Genomic DNA, 19745 nt, shown 5'->3' with positions numbered 1-19745 from the left:
CCAAAGTATCTTATCAGTTCCCACAGTATGAATGAAGAAAATAGATCTAAGTCTGGTTCACTGAAGGGTCTAGAAGCAATGACATACCAGTGGCAATGAGCACTCCTAGCATCCCTATCTTGGATTCTAAATATCACTCCTTATACAAAAAGCAGTGACTTCCAGCTCATTAGAGAAATGGCTGAATAAAGCATAGGGGAAGGAAAGTCTGAGATGAGCCAGAAGCATCTGGCTTAGCCAGAAAGCAAAGTGCTCAAAGACTTAGGAGGACACATACAAAAGAACATGGAAGGGGCTGCCTTGAAAGGGCTCCTGCTGGCAAAATTTGGGACGACTTGAGCGCCCAAAAGTATAATGTTAGTAGTGAATTATAACCCACTGTACTAAGAGAAAAGAAGCCATGAATAGGAAATGACACTCCTCAAAAATGAGAAGGAAGGGGGAAGAGAGAAAAAGAGACAGAGAGAAAGGAAGGAGGGGAGAGAGGGGAGAAGGGAAGAAGAGAAAAAATTCTTCATCAAAAATGTCAGCTAATATGTGAAGACAGAATGAATGACCCATTTTGCAATCACTGACAGGTCATTCTTTGAAACGTCTGGCTTGTTCTCTTCAAAACTGTAAATGTCATGAAAGAAAAAGGTGGGGGGATATTCCAGAGTAAAGGAGAAAACAATTAGATGCAATGTATGGTGCTTGTTTTGATGCTGAATTTTTAAAAATACTACAGAGGAAATTCCTGAGGTAACTGGGAAATTCTGAAAAATTACTATTTATTTAGATAGTATTATGTCGAACATAAATTTCTTAGGTATGTTAATTGTACTATTTTCATATAGGAGAATACCCTAGTCCTTAGGAGAGAGATGCTGAAGTACTTAAGGATGAACTTCTTAATGTCTCCAACTTACTTTCAGATAATTCAGCAAAAATAAATATAAGCAGAAAATATAGGGACTTCCTAGGTGGCACAGTGGTTAAGAATCTGCCTGCCAATGCAGGAGACACAGGTTCGATCCCTGGACTGGGAAGGTTCCACATGCCGTAGAGCAACTAAGCCCGTGTGCCACATCTACTGAAGCCCGCGTGCCTGTGCTTTGCAACAAGAGAAGCCATCACAATGAGAAGTCTGTGCACCTCAGTGAAGAAGTAGCCCCCACTTGCCACAACTAGAGAAAGCCTGCACGCAGGAATGAAGATCCAATGCAGCCAATAAATAAAATAAATAAATTAAATTTAAAAAAAAGAAAATATATGCATCTCTGTGCCTGTGAGATGGAGCGTTATGAACAGCCAGAGAGAAAGTAAACGGGCTAAAATGGTAAACAATTGATGAATGTAGGGAAAGAGTGCATGGTTGAACAATGTACTACCTACCACCTTTTCAACTTTTCTATAATTTTTAACACTTTCAAATTAAAAATTCTGGGGAAATTGAGACCTTAGATACCGGTGTGGGAAATTAGGTTAATAATTATATTGATTTCAGAAGGTCATTAAGGATTAAATGAGTCAATACATGTAAAGCTATCATATTTTTAACATTATGACATTAGAGTAAGATAATAAAGTATCCAATAAATATGGAGTTAAAAAAATAACCACCACCCCCCCCCCCCAACTTAAAATAGTCACTTTTTGGTAGTTTATTGAAAGTTTCTGGTAGTAGGAGGTAAAAAATATAAACATATCTTTACAAGATTTTCATTATTTTAGATAATGGCCTGGATGGACCCTTTGGTCACACATGTGAAAATTACAACCTACCTATTGATCTTAAAACAAAACCTCCATAAGAATAAAAGCTATTGGTGAAGAGGGGTATAACTTTCTCAAGTATGCAAATTCAGTGACTTTTGCCAACCCGTGATTTACTACATAAAAGTGCTTTTTTAAGTGGAGATTTAGACAGCTTTTGTTAGCACAAATCTCCATATTATTAAGACTGAATTACAGAGACCTTGGTAACTGAGATTCACTACTGAAACCAGACCACGTCAGTGGGGGTGAAGGGTCCCATGAAGGAAATGGAATACTAGGACTGCCTCTGTTTTCTGTATGGGGGAGTCAAGGGGCACTGGAGAGTCTCCTTCAGCTAGGCTCCCCGCTCCCCACCCCAAAAGAAGTGTCCTAGGCAATAGTCAAAATCCTAGCTGGGGAAAGGAACCATTAGCCCAAGAAGAACTCTCCATTTTAGGTTTTTAAAAATCACTCCTTCCCCTAGCCAGTGAAGGTTTAGCTTCACAGAAATCTCGGTGTAGCACTACTTGGCTGTTGAGTTAGAGGATGAGACTTTTAGTAAGCAAACCAGTACACAGAAAAGTAGCCTGGAGAAGTGCATGAGTCAGGTGTCTGGCAGAGAACAGAGGTCATCCTCATATTAAGAAAATAGAGGAGGATCAATAAAAGGACTACTGACAAAGGTGTGGGCAGGGACCAGGGAAATTGGACAGCAGAGTGCCATGTCATGGGGCGATGGCTGAGGAATGGTTAGTGCACCCGCACCTGCAAGGACAAGAGAATGCAGGGCTACCAGAACCTGAAAGCAAAGAATCTCATGGAGAGATCTAAGAGAACCTGCTGATGAAAGACACAGTCATCCCAATGTGGTCCTGCAGGGAGGGAGTGACCTTAAGTCTCCTCTCTCCCTCTTGTTTCCTGCCAGGGTTCCTCACTGGCCAAACCAACAGGACGGCCTCTAGGGGCACAGAGCAGGGTGAGGGGGTAAAGAGAAGGTATCTGACACAAGAAGCATGCCAGGCACCAGCATGTGTTAACACACAGAACTCAAAATGTTTCTACGGTGCACAGTGCAAGTGTGAGGGGGGTGACAAGGGACCACCAGAATGAATTATGCAAAGTGTAAGCATCTGAAGAGGAAGCAGGAGGGCACAACAAACTTGTTCTAAATCAAAGCATCACCACGGTTCATGTATGCATATTATATGTATACATACAAACACACGTGCTCAATAAATGATACACCTATATCCACGTGTTCCGTGTGAGCTATTATTTATTCACTTAGTCAACAAATATGTCTTAACATGGGCATTACTGTAAACAGGGTAATGTCCATCTAAAAATGACAACTGCATATGGATGCTAATTTAATGATTTTTAAATTAGCCCAATTAATTAGCTTTAAATTTAATTGCTAATCTTCTCTTCAAATAACCATATACATATTTTAAAAAACCTAAGATTAAAAAAAAGAAATGTTCACAAAAAACCCAAACAACTAGATTAAAAAATAGGTAAAGAACTGAAATGGGCATTTCTTCAAAGAAAATATACGAACGGCCAATAAACACCTGAAAAGATACTCAACATGACTAATCATTAGAGAAATGTAAATCAAAACTGGAATGAGATATCATTTCACACCCATTAGGATGGTTATTATAAAAAATAAAGAAAATAACAAGTGTCGGTGGGGCTGTGCAGAAATTGGAACTCTTGTGCACTGTTCATGGGAATGTAAAATGGTGCAGCTACTATGGAAAACAGTATGGCGGTTCCTCTAAAATTCTGAAATCAATTACCACATGATCTAGCCATTCTACTTGTGCATATATACCAACAATAATTGAAAGTTGGGACTTGAGATTATGCATGTGTTCATACAAGCCTTATTTGCAACAGTCAAAAGGTAGAAGCAGCCCTAGTGTCTACAGAAGGATGAATGGATAAACAGTATGAGATACATACATATCTACCCAATGGAATATCATTCAGCTTCAAAAGGGAAGGAAATTCTGACACCTGCTGTAATAAGAATGAACTTTGAAGACATTATGCTAAGTGAAATAAGCCCATCACAAAAAGACAATTATTGTATGATTCAATTTATAAGAAGTACCTAGAGTATTCAAATTCATAGAGATAGAAAGTAGAAGGGAGCTGGGGACTCTGGAAGGGTCCTGTTTAATGAGTATGGGGCTTCAGTTTGGGAAGAAAAAGGTTCTAGAGATGGATGGTAATGATGGTTGTCCAACAATGTGAATGTACTCAATGCCACTGAACTCTACACTTAAAAATGGTTAAAATGGTGAATGCTATATTATGTCTATTTTACCACAATTTTTTTTAAAAAAAGCAATACTCACGGATTCCAGCCTAAATCTTGTGGGTTCACGTATAGAATACCAGCTCTGGAAACAGTAGCTGGGGTTGCTGTCCTTAAGTGATGAATCTCGAAGAGCAGCCTCATAGAGGCAGTCAGGGCTACACGCTCATTGCTGGCCAAGGTCAGCACCTAGACAGAGCAGCACAGCACAAAAGTGGCCATTTCATTAGGGAGCAAAGGCAAGGCTGCTAACTTTCCATAATGTCACAAAGTCCTTCCCCCCCAGAAGTGCCAAAGGCTATGAGCTCACTGCCTAAGTTAGAAATGCAGTCTGAATACATACAGAATGGATAAATAACAAGGTCCTACTGTATAGCACAGGGAATATATTCAATATCCTATAATAAACCATAATGGAAAAGCATATGGAAAGAATGTATATATATGTATAACAGACTCACTGGGCTGTACAGCAGTAACTAACACAACATTGTAACTCAACTGTACTTCAATTCTAAAAATGTTATTTGTTAAAAAAACAAGCAACAAACCAAAACAACAAACAAGATGCAGTCTGAATGAAGATCTCAGTTCATCCACAGGGGAGCTCACTGACCCCAAGGAACAAACCATGAAGGACTCACTCACGCCAACCTTTAAATAACTGGTAATTATCACTGAGTTTAAGACCTTTGTTTTAAGAGTTGATTACATGAAAAGGCCTGGATACCATAAACAATAAACTTGTTTAGAATCTGAAATATCACAATTTTAAGTTGTCCTGTAGAAACTTATACAAGTATAAAGATCTCAGACCTGTATTTTATGATAAACAATGTCTTAGTTCAGAAAACAGTAATTACTGTTAGGTTAAAGGGGTTACTAGCACCATTCTATAGCAATGACAATTAATGAATTCTTTCTCTTGACCCTAACAGTAGACCTTGTGTTGCTTCAATGGTGTCTCACAGACTTGTACCTTCACCTTTTGTTTTTGCTGGAAATTTAGGAATGCATACAGGAATGCAAATCTGTAGCCATAGGAACTACTTGATTTCAAAAGCCAAATTTCGCCAGTTAATACAGGGCACAAACTCATTCTTCTATTATCCAAGCAGTCCATACTTAAAAGATATAATAATAATTTATGCCTAGCTCTTAGAAAATGGTAAGATGTGAATGAACTAAATTCTTGGATACATATCTAACTCTCTTTAAAGACAGTTAAATTTGGACTTCCTAGGTGGCGCAGAAGTTAAGAATCTACGTGCCAATGCAGGGGACACAGGTTCAAGCCCTGCTCTGGGAAGATTCCACATGCCACAGAGCAACTAAGCCTGTGAGCCACAATTATTGAGCCCATGTGCTGCAACTATTGAAGCCCATGCGCCTAGAGCCCGTGCTCTGCAACAACAGAAGCCACTACAATGAGGAGCCTGTGCACCACAATAAAGAGTAGCCCCTGCTCGCCGCAACTAGAGAAAACCTGTGTGTAGCAACGAAGACCCAATACAGCCAAAGAATAAATAAAATAAATAAATTTACAAAAAAATGGTTAAATTTATACAAACAAGAAAAAGTGTATTCCCTTAAATTCTTTAACAGTGAAATTAAGAGAATTTCCAGGAAGGTCCCACTTAATCAAAATAGTAATTACATAAAGAACATCAGGTTAATGATTGAAACTGGTATTAAAATCAACAAGTGAATGGAACTCAGTACACTCCAGGTGTTATGTTTAAGGTTTAGCACTGAGGTATTACTCACCTTGTTATCGTCCATGACAGTATTCAGTGATTCAATCCACATGGGATCAATATCACCATCCAGGACTATCCATTTTGGTCCATCGTGCCTAAGATTTGCTTGTTCTCGCAGAATGGATGAGAACAGACCTATAAGTTAAGAGTAAGCAATCCTAATGTATAATGGAGTTGAGTGCTGTTAATTTCTAAAATAAATTTGTATTATTTTTACTGGAAGCACTTTTATTCAGTAAGTAAACTTGCTGTAACTTTGCCACCTCTTTCAGGTGGGCAAACAGCACTACTTTTTGAGCTATACCAGCGCTCTAGACCAACGGGCAAAGCTTCACTTCCATGAGAAGGTTCCTTAACTTTTCAGACTGAGCAACTCCAAATGGCAAATAAAGATGACAGTACCTTCCTTGAAGAACATTTGTGGAGATTTATAGCAGGTGATGTACATGAAACTCAAAACTTACACCAAATGAAAACATTACCCTTTCTCATGCACATATCAGTATCTATTTCATGCATATGTTCAGTATCTATTTCAGGTCAAATATTAGTGTATTCCACCTTTTTTCTCTTTCCTATAACATTATTCAAGAGAGAGCATTATAAAGCTAAAGTATTCAGAACTGCGATACATTTCTTTGAGAAATGCATTCACTGGCATTACAATAAGTTATCATTATCTCACAAGACGTAAAGACAAAAACATTTAAAATCCACAGTCCTTTTTGCTATTACTACACATCTAAGTATTACGTGTGTTACATGGCACATTTAATAGTTGCTGAGTGTTCAAAACTCAAGTATATAATACTCTGGTGAAAAAAAACTGTTTTGAGGCATGTATCTGGAAGGTTTTGTCTCCTCTGTGAAGTAAGTATTTCGTGCAAAGATAAGTGATAGTCTATAGTAGAAGCTGCCACCATAATTCATAAGAAAGCCAGCAACCTTTTCTAATGGACAATGATTTGAAAGCCTTCCACATATTTTCAGCATAAACTGATATTATTCCCTTCCTGCCACAGACCTTAAAAAAAAAGTTAGAAAGCCTAGGAGAGTATTTTGATTGTCCCACAAATTAAGGAAGCAGTGTGTCTATGATACTAGGATGGAGAACAATGAGATCTGCTCCTCTGATAGGGTCATCAGGGAAGTCTTCTCTGATAAGATATTTGACCAGACATTCCAGTAACATAAGGGAGCAAGCCATGCAGCAATCTCCAGTGTTGCCGATGGTGGGAACACCGAGTGCAAAGGCCCATCACAGGAAGAGGAAGGAGGCCTGAGTGTACGTGTACGTGAAGGGCAGAGAATAGCAAATGAGAGCAGAGATGGGGAACGGGGACTCAATCACATAGAACTTTGTAGGCCTTGGATAAAGTTTGGATTCTAATGGTGATGAAGCACACTGGAAACTGCAAGCAGAGAGCTAACATTTTGAAGCGCGCCCTCTGTCTGCTGCATGGAAAATGAACTACCAGGAGACCCGTGAGGGGCTACAGTGCAAGGACAGGCCACAGGCCACGGTGGCTTGGACTCATGTGGGAGCTGCAGAGAAAGTGAGAAGTACTGGAATACAAGACATATTAAAGGTAAAGCCTTATAGGATCTGCTCTGAGGTTGAATGTATGGTGTGAATGTGGGAAAGGACTCAAGGAAGATGCCAAGGTTAGTGCATTTACGGAAATGAAAATGTTAAAACTGATCCTAACAAAGCAATCTGCTTATCCACAAAAGCTTTCAGGGCAAGAAACATGTCCCACTAACTTTCACCCCTGGCACCTAGAATAGCACCTGCTGAAATTCAGTCAGTGTCTTGTGTCTTGTATCAGGTACTTCATAAATGTTCCCTGAGGCATTTGTGTTGACTTCTCCCCCAGTTGACAGAGAGCCCTGACATAACTGAAGGGGGATGAAATATGTGACTCAGAGCATGAACCTACTGAATGCTAATCGACCACTGATTCAAATCCAGTTTTAATTTATAGGTTATAAATGCTGTTGTGAGCTGCTATATTTCCAATAACGCCAAGCAATAAACAGTAAATCTACAACCATGACTAAAATTGGCTTGAGCTGAGACATGCTTTTCTGGATTCAAAAAAAAAGAAATTTTTAGCACTTCAAAAGGGGAAATACTACTTGCCATCTTTCCATTCTCGGGTAGCATGATGTATGAAACCAAAGAGTTCATCTGTTGTCACAGCTTTGGGATTTAAGTCATTCCAAATGGGTTTCCGTTTCATGTTAGCATATGTTCGGTTCAGTGTTCTCAAAATCTGAAAAAGAAAGAAGGAAAAAAGCTAAGAAAATTAAGACTAATGTAAGCCAAATGGAAAGCAAAAGATTTCTGAAGAGTTTTCCTTATGCATTATATGTTCCTAGATACTCTGTGTATATTGAGAATGGGAAAAAAATTACATGTGCACATTTGCATTCACATCTTGAAAAAGAAGAAAGTCACTATCCATTGAGATTTTTAATCATGTGTGCAAAATAAAGGACTATATGTAAGTAGGTGTTCCTGTACATGTTATTAAAATCTACTCTGCCTGTATTGTTTAGATTGTTCTTAAAATTTAGCCTGCATCCAAAGTGCTTAGAGGGTATTAAAACAGACTAATAGACCCAATCTCAGAGTTTCTAATTTAGTAGGTCTCGGGTAGGACTGATTTGAGTTCTAACAAGGTCCCAGGTGATGCCTATGATGCTGGTCTAGCTGTACAGTGAGACCTAGCAACCTAGAGCAGTAGTTCTCATCAGGAGAACATCTTGACTTGGGGGAAGAGGACACGCTGCTGGGCATCTCGTGGGCAGAAGCCAGGGATGCTGCTAAACATCCTGCAGTGACAGGGCAGCCCCCACCACAAAGAGTCATCTGGTCTAGGTGACAATAGTGCTGAGGCTGAGAGACCCTGACCTAGGTCACTGAGGAAAAGAAGCCATGAGGATACGAATTCACAGGATAGGTGCTTCATACATGTCTGTTGGATTAATGGGAACCTTAACCCAAATATTTGCCCCAACTATCCTTTTTGCTTCCTCAGAAAAGCCATAGCTTTTATTTTAGATACTGTCATCCTGATCTCTCACAGGGGCTTAAAGGACTGATAAACAATTGCCAAATGATTTAGAATAAGCAGTTGCTAACATGGCCCAAGCTTTGGTGCTCTATTTCTATCAGCTTAAGTAAAGGTTCAGTAGAACGGAATGGGCGAAGACTTGATGAAAGAAATTGGATGTCTCAGAAATATTAAGCTTCTATTTTTAGAAACCATTAATCTACTGAAAATTATAGAATTTAATTTTATCCTTTTTTGCACCATGGCCCACATCTGAAACTTACTCTAACAAAATAATTACAGGTCTATCAGTTATCTACTTTCATATTTCAATTATTACAGTTTTCACTAGAAGAAGCCCTATAAAGGGCCTCCATTTACAAGTGTTCCACTTTGGGTTCTGATCTAAATACTGGCAAGTTCTATAGACACCCATGCTCTAAAGTCTCATATGCCCATTCTGCTTATTTTTAGTCGCTGGTTACTAAATACGTTTCTACCTAAGCACCCTCAATTAAAATGCATGCAGTTCTGCATATACTGTCTGCCAAGCAAGAAAATAAGTATGTTGCCAGGACTGTCAGTAAGACCAAACAAAATCAAGCGCTGAACTAAAAATGGGGATAATAACACCCGTGGCCTATCGTTGTGCAGAGTAAATCATACACAATGCACCTAGCACAGCACATAATAGGTACCTCAAAATGTGGTTTTTATTTCCTCCCTTTCTTTTCAAGTTTTTTTTTGGCCCTATAGAGGGCTGTATTTCTGGGGGAGTATTGAAGAAAACTATTTGGGTTTTTCTTAACGATATGGGGAGGAGAAACTAGGATAATTTCAGAAATATAAGAAAATAGTTTTGATCAATGTGGGTAGGGCCAAGCCAATCCTGTAAGCCAGGTACTTTATTTGAGAGTCTCTCAGTATGTTTTGCTTTGGATAAAAGAACTCAGGTATATTATTGAAAGATGCATAGAGCAGGATGGCATACATTTAAACGTGTAAATGGGATGCTATCTCACGTGCAAAGCCGATTTTTCCCTCATTTACTTTGCTTATTTGAATGCAATGTTCTACTAATTCCTTTCTCCCTGCTCCCAATACAAAGGAAAAGTGTGTCAGCTGATCAAAGAGCAATGTTAGAGTCTCAGATCCTAACCCCAAATTATGAGCAAGTTCACTAAAGGGAGCTCTCAAGTAGACTTGAATGTACCTCCCTCCCACCCGCTGCAATTTTGTTCTTTTCACGGCTGAAAGCTAACAGGTGTTTACTATACCTTACTCTTTCCTGTGCCTGCATTTCCAATGACAAAGACAGAATGTCGCACGGCCAACAGTTCCTCAAGCTGGACAACCTGTAGACCAAACAACGAGACACTGGTTTCCTTTAATGAGTTTGTGATTGAAAAAAACCTAACCATTTTCTCCCAGTCCTTTCCTTACAACTTAAGACAGCCCCCACTGACAGCACTATATTCCTGGAAAGTTAAAAGAGTTGACAAGTGCGAAGTATAGTTTCTCCCAGATCTCCCAACGTAGAATATGGGGATGAGAATGAAGAGAAATTATTACTCGGTGAGTCAGCGACACAGGCAGAAGTGAAGCACAGAAGTACTTGGTACCTGGCAGGGGTTAGTTACAAAAATCAATGACTCTTTATGAAGCGTGACCAGAAAGAGTATAAGGCCAACATCATCTATAACTGAGTAATGACTTAATCCTCTGAAATATCTAAAAGAGATAATCTGTAGGTATTTTAACATCCATGAATTCACTACACCCCAAATGAGCGAGGATATGCACAAGTCTTTGTTAGGTCAGGTGATGTTATACATGTCGACATTTCTCCCCCATAATAAGCATGTGCTAATGATTTTACTTCCAACTGTTTCTAAGATGGAGAGAAAAGACAGCAAAATTAAGTTTTGATGCACATCACCAGGAAGAACCAAGGAGTTTTATAAACTAATGAAAAGTCTGCTTACATTGAAAACCATGACTTAATAATATCTGTGTTTCCACCTTCTCAAAGAATGGGGCTGTATGTGTATCTACTTTAGTAAAGACTGCCATATATTAGAATGCTTTAAAGTATAAAGAGCATGTTTATTTATTTGGCTCTTTATTGGAATATAATTGCTTTACACTGTTGTGCCTGTTTCTGCTGTACAACAAAGTGAATCAGGTGTATTTATACATATATCCCCATATCCCCTCCCTCATGCGACTCCCTTCCACCCTCCCTATCCCACCCCTCTAAGTCTTCACCCATCCTTGAGTTGATCTCCCTGTGTTATGCAGCAGTCTCCCACTAGCTATCTATTTTACATTTGGTAGTGTATATATATATGTCAGTGCTACTCTCTCACTTCATCTCAGCTTCCCCTTCGCCACCGCCCCCCCCACCCCGTGTCCTCCAGTCCATTCTCTACATCTGCATCTTTATTCTTGCCCTGTCACTGGGTTCATCAGCACCATTTTTTTAGATTCCATATATATGTGTTAGCATAGGGTGTTTGTTTTTCTCTTTCTGGCTTACTTCGCTCTGTATGACAGACTCTAGGTCTTTCCACCTCACTACAAATATCTCAATTTCATTCCTTTTTATGGCTGAGTAATATTCCATTGTATACATGTGCCACATCTTCTTTATCCATTCATCTGCTGATGGGCATTTAGGTTGTTTCTGTGTCCTGGCTATTGTAAATAGTGCTGCAATGAACATTGTGGTACATGTTTCCTTTTGGATTATGGTTTTTTCAGGGTATATGCCCAGGAGTGGGATTGCTGGGTTATATGGCAGGTCTACTTTTAGTTTTTTAATGACCCACCATACTGTTTTCCATAGTGGTTGTACCAATTTACATTCCCACCAAGAGTGAAGAGGGTTCCCTTTTCATGTTAAGAGCATATTTATATTAACTTGAACATCAGGATGACTTTTACAGAAAGAGGTAAATATGCTCTTAATATATACTCCAGTGTACATACTAAGGTCAGTGTAATATGTTAAGTTAATGTTTTGGTTGAATATCACTTAACCACAGTTACTGTCACTGCACATCCCAAGGGCTGCCATGACAAGGAAATGCTCCTTTTACTTTGAGGATGAAGCTTTCCTCAGGCTGCAGGTGGAGCTCAATGGTGGACTGTCTGACCATTTGTTCAAAGTGGGGCGTTCTCCTCCGGGGCACATCCAGGGCTGGAAACAAGTCACTGATCAGGCCCAAAAACACAGGGATGTCATCAGTCACTATTTTAGGCATATTGAAGTCTCTTAATGCTCTCATGAGTACCTAGAAAGAAAACATTTCATAAAAAGCCAATACACGGTCTAACAAACACCTAAACAGCTAAAGATGTCACTTTTAATTCTCAAATCTAAATCATGAGATAGATACTGTTCTCTGTTAGAATGGCATTCTATCTACAGGGAAGGTAACTGCTTAAAAGGTCACATATCAGAACAGCAAAAAGCTCTACTGATACCATGGATAACCTCAGGCTAAAGCCAGCAAAGAGGTCCTATTCCTTCCAGGACAATGTTTTGATCTTAAGAAAGGGTCTGAGGTGCTTCTCACTGTAATCCTCAAACTCCAGGGCGTAAATTAACCAAGACCATTTTGTCCAAGATACTCTAAGAATCTCAGAATGACAAACTCAACCCATTTTTAGTTTGGGTTTTTGTTCTATAATGGCTGAAAACCAAAGGGGGCTTTAGATTTTAAAAGCAGTAACTTGAACATCAGGATGACTTTTACAAAAAGAGGTAAGCGTTCCAACAAAAATAACAATATAGCATGAGAACAAATAAATGCATGAAAATCTTGACCCAATCATGAATTGTGACTGAGAGGAAGAGCAGAAAGTATGGAAAAGAAAAGTAGAAAATCACATGATAAATATCCCTTAACATGAAAAGAAACTCACAGGAATAGACCTGTCTTCAAAATCTCAAGCTATACTGCATCTTCACACAGGCTGTATATCCATTACTCTCACTACTTGTTTAATAGAGAAAAATGCATAATTTGGGTGTTATTGTTTTTCCCTATGACGGACAGTGGAACACTCCCCTAGCAGCTCTAAATAACCAATTAAATATATCATTGGTGTTAAGCAAGCATCCTTGCTGTTGCTTTCTTTAAACTCAGCTCACATACTTTCTTCCATTAGAAAAAATGGACATACTTTCTTCCATTCGATTATGTCTTCACATAATTTTTTCAGGATTAATATCCCAACTCAATTAGATTTTCTAAATGTTCCTCAGAGAAAATCAAACAGTGATTACTAAATTATTTATGATTGCCAAGATACCTTTTTGTGGCTGATATTTCAACAGCACTTATAAAATCACATTTTCTTTCATATATTCATATCCTTTTACTCAAGAATACTTGTGGTCTTTTATAACATAAGAAATGCCAGTCCTCAAAATATCCTGTATTAAAAATAGATGTGATGCTTTTTTAGAAGTCATGCTACATATGACCCACCATCCAGATATGCACTTCTATTTGTACAAAGCCTTTTAGCTATTCACTCAACAAAATCATATTAGTACTGCAGTACCTGATCTTCAGGTCTATTTTTATCTCCTCGTTTCAGGGAGCCAGCTACAACCAAGACAGACTTAATAGCGCGAAGTCCCCAATCATAATGATCCTAAAATCAAAACACAGATATATTTTTTCAAAAATTTTATGACGGAATCAGATTCTCATTCCAGAAGTGAAAACCAAAAGCTAAAAGAAAAGAGTTCAGATAAATATGTGTCTTAATGATGTAAAGTAACATTTTCCTCCCCTCCTTGAAATTGTAAAAAACCATTTCCCTTCAGTGTCCTGCTTCCTTTGCCTGATTCTCCACCTCTGTCAGCAAATTTCTTTTTTTTCCATAGTGTTTAGTTACAGTATTTGCCCAAGGCTCCATCCGCCGCCCTCTCTCTGTTCTCTCAACAAGCCTGCTAACTTGGGTTCAGTTACTGCAGTGTTTTCACCTCCAACCACAAGCACACTCCTCCTGCTGTCCACCGGCAGCCCTGCTATTCCACCCCCTCCCAGCCCTGGATCTCTAATTTCCCTCATTACTCTACCTCTTTTTTTTAAAAAAATTTGTATTGGAGTATAATTGATTTACAATGTTGTGTTAGTTTCAGACGTGCAGCAAAGTGAATCAGTTACACATGTACATATATTCACTCTTTTTTAGATTCTTTTCCCATATAGGTCATTACAGAGTATTGAGTTCCCTGTGCTATACAGTAGGTCCTTATTAGTTACCTATTTTATACATAGTAGTGTGTACACGTCAGTCCCAATCTCCCAGTTTATCCCTCCCCCACCCCTTACCCCCAGTAATGATGTCACATGATATCGCCTATATATAGAATCTAAAAAAAAAAAAAAAAAAGAGTATGAATGAACTTATCTACAAAACAGAAATAGAGTTACAGATACAGAAAATAATCACTGAACTTTAATAATCCAGTTTTGACTGCATTAAGTGCCAACATCAAGGCTGGAGCATCTGCGTGATTAAGAAGTGGAATCTAAAAAAAAGGGTACAAATGAACTTAATCTACAAAACATGAAGTCACAGGTGTAGAAAACAAACTTATGGTTATCGGGGGTAAGGGTAGCGGGGAGCAATAAACTGGGAGAGTGAGATTGACACGTACACACTACTGTAGATAAAACAGATAACTAGGCCCGTCTTCTCCGAGGTGTACAGGAGAACCGTGTCACTCATCTCATGACGCGAAAACAACCGCGGCGATAAGGATCGGGAAACAGGAAGGACTGAAGGACGCAGTCTCTGGCCCTGTATTTTGGGAATTGGATGGATTGACAGAAGTGGAAACTGAACGTGGAAATCAAGGAAAGGCAATGGAAGAGGAAAGCACGGAAAAGAAAAAAGAAGTATAAAAAAAGAAAAGGTCTCAAGTATAACAGGTGCTCGCAGATATTGCAAAGCAAGTGGACTTCTGATTTGGAGATGCAAATCTTCACAAGGATAGATTTCCTCAAGAGCAAATAGAAAAATCTAGAGATGGATATGTTGATATATCACTTCTCGTGTCATTCAACAAAATGAAAAAATTAACCACAAATGGAAAGTTAGCCAGAGCACTGAAAAATTCAGCTGTTGTAGAGCTGGATTTAGAAGGCACCAGAACCAGGAGAAAAAAGCCTCTGGGTGAAAGACCAAAGGATGAGGATAAGTGGATCGTGTATATGGAATTACTTCCCAAAAATGTTAATCACAGCTGGATTGAAAGAGTATTTGGGAAATGTGGCAATGTCGTTTATATAAGTATACCACATTATAAGTCTAGTGGAGATCCAAAGGGATTTGCCTTCATAGAATTTGAAACAAAAGAACAAGCAGCAAAAGCTACTGAGTTTCTTAATAACCCACCAGAGGAAGCACCAAGAAAACCTGGTGTATTTCCTAAGACAGTGAAAAACAAGCCCATTCCTGCCCTTAGAGTAGCTGAAGAAAAGAAAAAGAAATGCTGAATAAAGAAAGAAGACAATGTTTAGACCAAAGAATCAAATATGGACACAAGCAAGGAAAGCACCTGTATAAAAAGATCGAGGACCACATCTGAGGGCTCTGAAGTAGAGGCTGCTGAACACCAAAAGCCACCCATAAAGAAAAAGAAAAAATGCAAAAAAACTGAAGTATCCAGCTTACCTTTAGTAAAAACAGGGAAGAGGAAGAGAAGTAGCTATGAAGATGCAGATTGCCTAATTCCCGAATCAAAAACTTAAAAAGTGGTTCAGAAACACATTAAAAAAGAAGCTTCAGAAGTTTGTAAAGAAAACAAAGAATTAGAAGTCTCTACAGAAGAGGAAAAAGACACTGGAGATATAAAAGATGGATCCCTCTTGAAAGCAAAAAGAAAGCATAAGAAAACACATAAAGAGAGGCATAAAAAGGGAGAAGAGGTGATACCATTACGAGTACTATCAAAGAGCGAATGGCTGGATTTGAAGAAAAAGTATTTACCACTGCAAAAAGTCAGCATGTCTTCTTAAAAAAAAACAATATCCCAAATAAAATCAGAGTCAGAAATGGAAACAAACCATGGAGTACCTGCTAAGTCCGGAATGAAAAATAAAAAAACAGACAGTGAAGAGTGTGGTCCCCAGGAGAAAGTTAATGCAACAGGCCCACAGTTTGTGAGTGGTGTGATGGTGAAGATCACCAACACTGAGCCTTTACCTGGCAGGAAACTAGTCAGGGATACTTTGGCAGCAATCTCAGAAGCTGTTTATGTTGATTTGCGGGAAGGAGATTCAGCATGCCATGCTAGATTTAAAACTCCTGAGGATGCTAAAGCAGTAATAACTGCATATACAGAAATAAAAAAGAAACACTGCTGGAAACTAGAGATTCTTTCTGGTGATCATGAAGAGAGGTATTGGCAGAAGATTTTGGTAAATAAGCAGGCCAAACTTAACCAGCCTCGTGAAAAGAAAAGAGGCACTGAGAAGTTAATCACCAAAACCGAAAAGATTAGACTTGCAAAGACTCAACAAGCAAGTAAACACATCAGATTTTCAGAAAATGATTGAAAAAAATTTTAATTGACCTCTTAAGATTTCACTGGATACTACAGCTATTCTTAGGAAATTATTTTTTTTATTTTTTATTTTTTAATTTTAGTCATGCATAGTGAATGTTTTTCTAAAACCTACACTTAATTAAAAGAAATAGTTTTGTTCCTTAACTTGTAAATAAGACTTTTTTCTAGAGACAATGACACTGTATACCATAATTTTTTCATTAAACATTGTATTTGTTGAAATTATCTGATATAAATCAACCTCAAAGTAATTTAGAAAATGTGTTTTGAACATTTAAAAAAAATAGATAACTAATAAGGACCTACTGTATAGTACAGGGAACTCTACTCAATACTCTGTAATGGCCTATATGAGAAAAGAATCTAAAAAAGAGTGGATATATTTATATGTGTAACAGATTCACTTGGCTGTATACCCGAAACTAACGCAACATTATAAATCAACTATACCTCAATAAAATTTTTGTTTTAAAGTTCAATGATTAGACCAATACCTCTTTGAGACTTCCACATCATCTCTATAAGATTCCTTCACAGGCTCCAAGCTCCTGCAGCACAGACTCCATGCTGATTTTTTGTCTTCTAGGCCCTAGTATAGTGCAATGCACAGGGTAGAGGGCTCAGGAAAGATATACCGTATTAACCGACTGACTGTATGTAACCGGCCTTCTCTTCTTTGCCTTCTATCTACAGTCCACATAGTAACAACCCTCCTCTCAAACATCTCCCAGCTGTGCCTGTGGGAAAGTCACTTAACCTCTCCAAGTCTTACTATCATCATCTATAAAAAGCCAGATTAAAGTATCCACCCACTTTACAAGGTTGGAGTAAAATGAGTTAATGCTTTGTGAGCAGCGAGGCAACATATATATGCATAAATATGGTCTTCAATTCATTAGTAAATAATAAAATCAATTTAGTGGGTTGTAACCATCATTTTTGTTGAACAGAGAGGGTGGGTGGCAGGGAGCAAAAACAGAACAGAATGGAATGAAAAATACTAGCAGGCACTGCAAATAATAAGGGTAAGAGGTGTTTGATGAAGATTTTTGTTTCAGTTGTGCTTGGATGCATGTGTGTATGCACATATGTGTATATTCAATAGAAAAGGTATTTTTAATGTGGGTCATAGTAAAAATTATATGAAAGCCACTGATATACAAAGAGACTAGGGCTTGAGAAGAGGAAAGGAGAAGGGAAAGAGGAGGCCAGGGAGACTGGGGAAGGGGTAAGTCATCACAGTGACACTATTAAAGGAGAGAATGTATGAAAAGATACATGCACCCCAATGTTCACTGCAGCACTATATACAATAGTCAAGACATGGAAGCAACCTAAATGTCTATTGACAGAGGACTGGATAAAGAAGGTGCGGTACATATATACAATGGAATACTACTCAGCCATAAAAAAGAATGACATAATGCCATGTGCAGCAACATGAATGGACCTAGAGATTATCATTCTAAGTGAAGTCAGACAAAGACAAACATCATAGGATATCACTTATATGTGGAATCTAAAATATGACACAAATAAACTTATTTACAAAACAGAAACAGACTCACAGACACAGAAAACAAACTTGTGGTTACCACAGGGGAAAGGGAGGTGGAGAGGGATAAATTAGGAGTTTGGGATTAGCAGATACAAACTACCATATATCAAACAGATATATAACAAGCTCCTACTGTAGAGCACAGGGAACTATGTTCAATACCCTGTAATAACCTATAATGGAAAGGAATATGAAAAAGATTATATATGTGTATGTATAAGAATCCCCATTCTGTATACCAGAAACAAATACAACATTGTAAATCAACTACACTTCAGTTAAAAAAAAAAAAAAAAAAAAAAAAGACGACTTGGTGTCACTCCTAAACATTTAAACAGTGCAAACAACTGCTAAAATAATCTTCACCATTTTCATTATGTTATTCCGTTGGTCAAAAATGTCCACTGATTCTTCTCAAATCCATTACTACAGCTTAGAAAACTATCAGGGGATTGTGTTCCTAACTGAGCTTTTCTGTGCCGGGCAAACTTCTTTCCCCTCATCTCATCCCTGACATTTCTGTTGAGTTGGAGAACGCTTTCCTTGTCTGTTCTACCCCTCCCAACATGTTCCTCTTGTAATTGGCTACAGATGTCCTAGAAAGGATTAGAAAGGACTGAATTTAAATATCACTCCCATCACTTATTAGTTGTGAACTTTGGATAGGTTATTTACTCAGTTTCCTCACCTGTAAAACGGAATGAATAAGACCAAATTCATAGTGTTTCTGCCAAGATTAAAAAGCTAACACATGACCCCTGTTCAGTAAATACTGATTCCTTTCTTCCTTGAAACTATGATAATTTTTTCATCCTTCACTTCCTTCTAATTTTTATTTTATGTAAACCGAATCTCCTAAATAGGTTCTTTGAAGTCAGAAATCTACGTGTCTGTTTCATTTGTTCTATGTTTACCCCGTTCATCAGGGTCAGCAATAAATCTATTACTTGAATACAGTAAATGCTTACTAAATGTTTAAGTATCAGTGCTGGGAATGGGGTATGGTTGTAACTCCATGTATCCTGGGTGCAATGACACTTTTTTCTTCTGATGTTTTCCCACTATAAAATTAAATGGGCTCATTGAACAAAATAAAAAGGATATCACAAACAAGAATAAGGAAAAAATTTAAAATACTATCTTATTACCCAGAAACAAATGTTAAAAATCATAATGTATGTTCCAGTCACTTTATACGTATATAAAACACAGTGTAATATAAAATATATTGAATAAAATACATGCAAATTGTAGATCACATGTACATTTCGGTGTGCTGTTTTTTGCATATAACATTGTCATAAGCATTTTTTCACGTTATCAAGTTCGATATGTTTTACCACAGAATGTAAATTCACAGTTGTTATAATGACAACATGAATTTGCCTCTCAGATTCCAAATTTCACCCCAGCAACGGGTAATTTAAAATGAGTCCATCTGGCAATACAGCTAACTGTGTGTTTGTAGCTATGATATTTTAATACTTTTATCCTGGAACAACTGCAAAATAATGTCACCAGGAATTAACAAAAGGTCACCAAAAGAATGAAGTCAAAGGTGACCACAAAACTAAATTTAACAACAATGATGCTGATATAGATGGCATTTTTGTGGCCACCAGTGGCTTCAATGAAACAGCAAGAAGGTAGTGACTGGAGAGTAAAGTATTTATTAATTTGCCCATTTCAGAGACCAAGGAATTGT

The 19745-nt window shown here is 38.0% G+C and overlaps 1 protein-coding gene and 1 pseudogene across 1 annotated transcript in view; one reads left to right on the top strand and one right to left on the bottom strand.

Annotated features, from left to right (window-relative positions):
* The window catches only part of DNAH11 (dynein axonemal heavy chain 11), a 315727-nt gene that overhangs the window by 162383 nt on the left and 133599 nt on the right, over positions 1–19745 (bottom strand). The window contains 6 exon segments of the mRNA XM_057731719.1: positions 4107–4255; positions 5834–5984; positions 7966–8102; positions 10163–10240; positions 11987–12181; positions 13461–13553. Of these exon segments, the coding sequence (XP_057587702.1) occupies positions 4107–4255; positions 5834–5984; positions 7966–8102; positions 10163–10240; positions 11987–12181; positions 13461–13553 (803 nt within the window).
* LOC130851424 (la-related protein 7-like) lies at positions 14901–16471 on the top strand (annotated as a pseudogene).

This window comes from Hippopotamus amphibius, chromosome 4, assembly GCF_030028045.1.
Source record: "Hippopotamus amphibius kiboko isolate mHipAmp2 chromosome 4, mHipAmp2.hap2, whole genome shotgun sequence".
Lineage (NCBI taxonomy): Eukaryota > Metazoa > Chordata > Mammalia > Artiodactyla > Hippopotamidae > Hippopotamus > Hippopotamus amphibius.
Note: the sequence above shows the minus strand (reverse complement) of the source record. Positions and strands in the feature narration are given on the sequence as shown.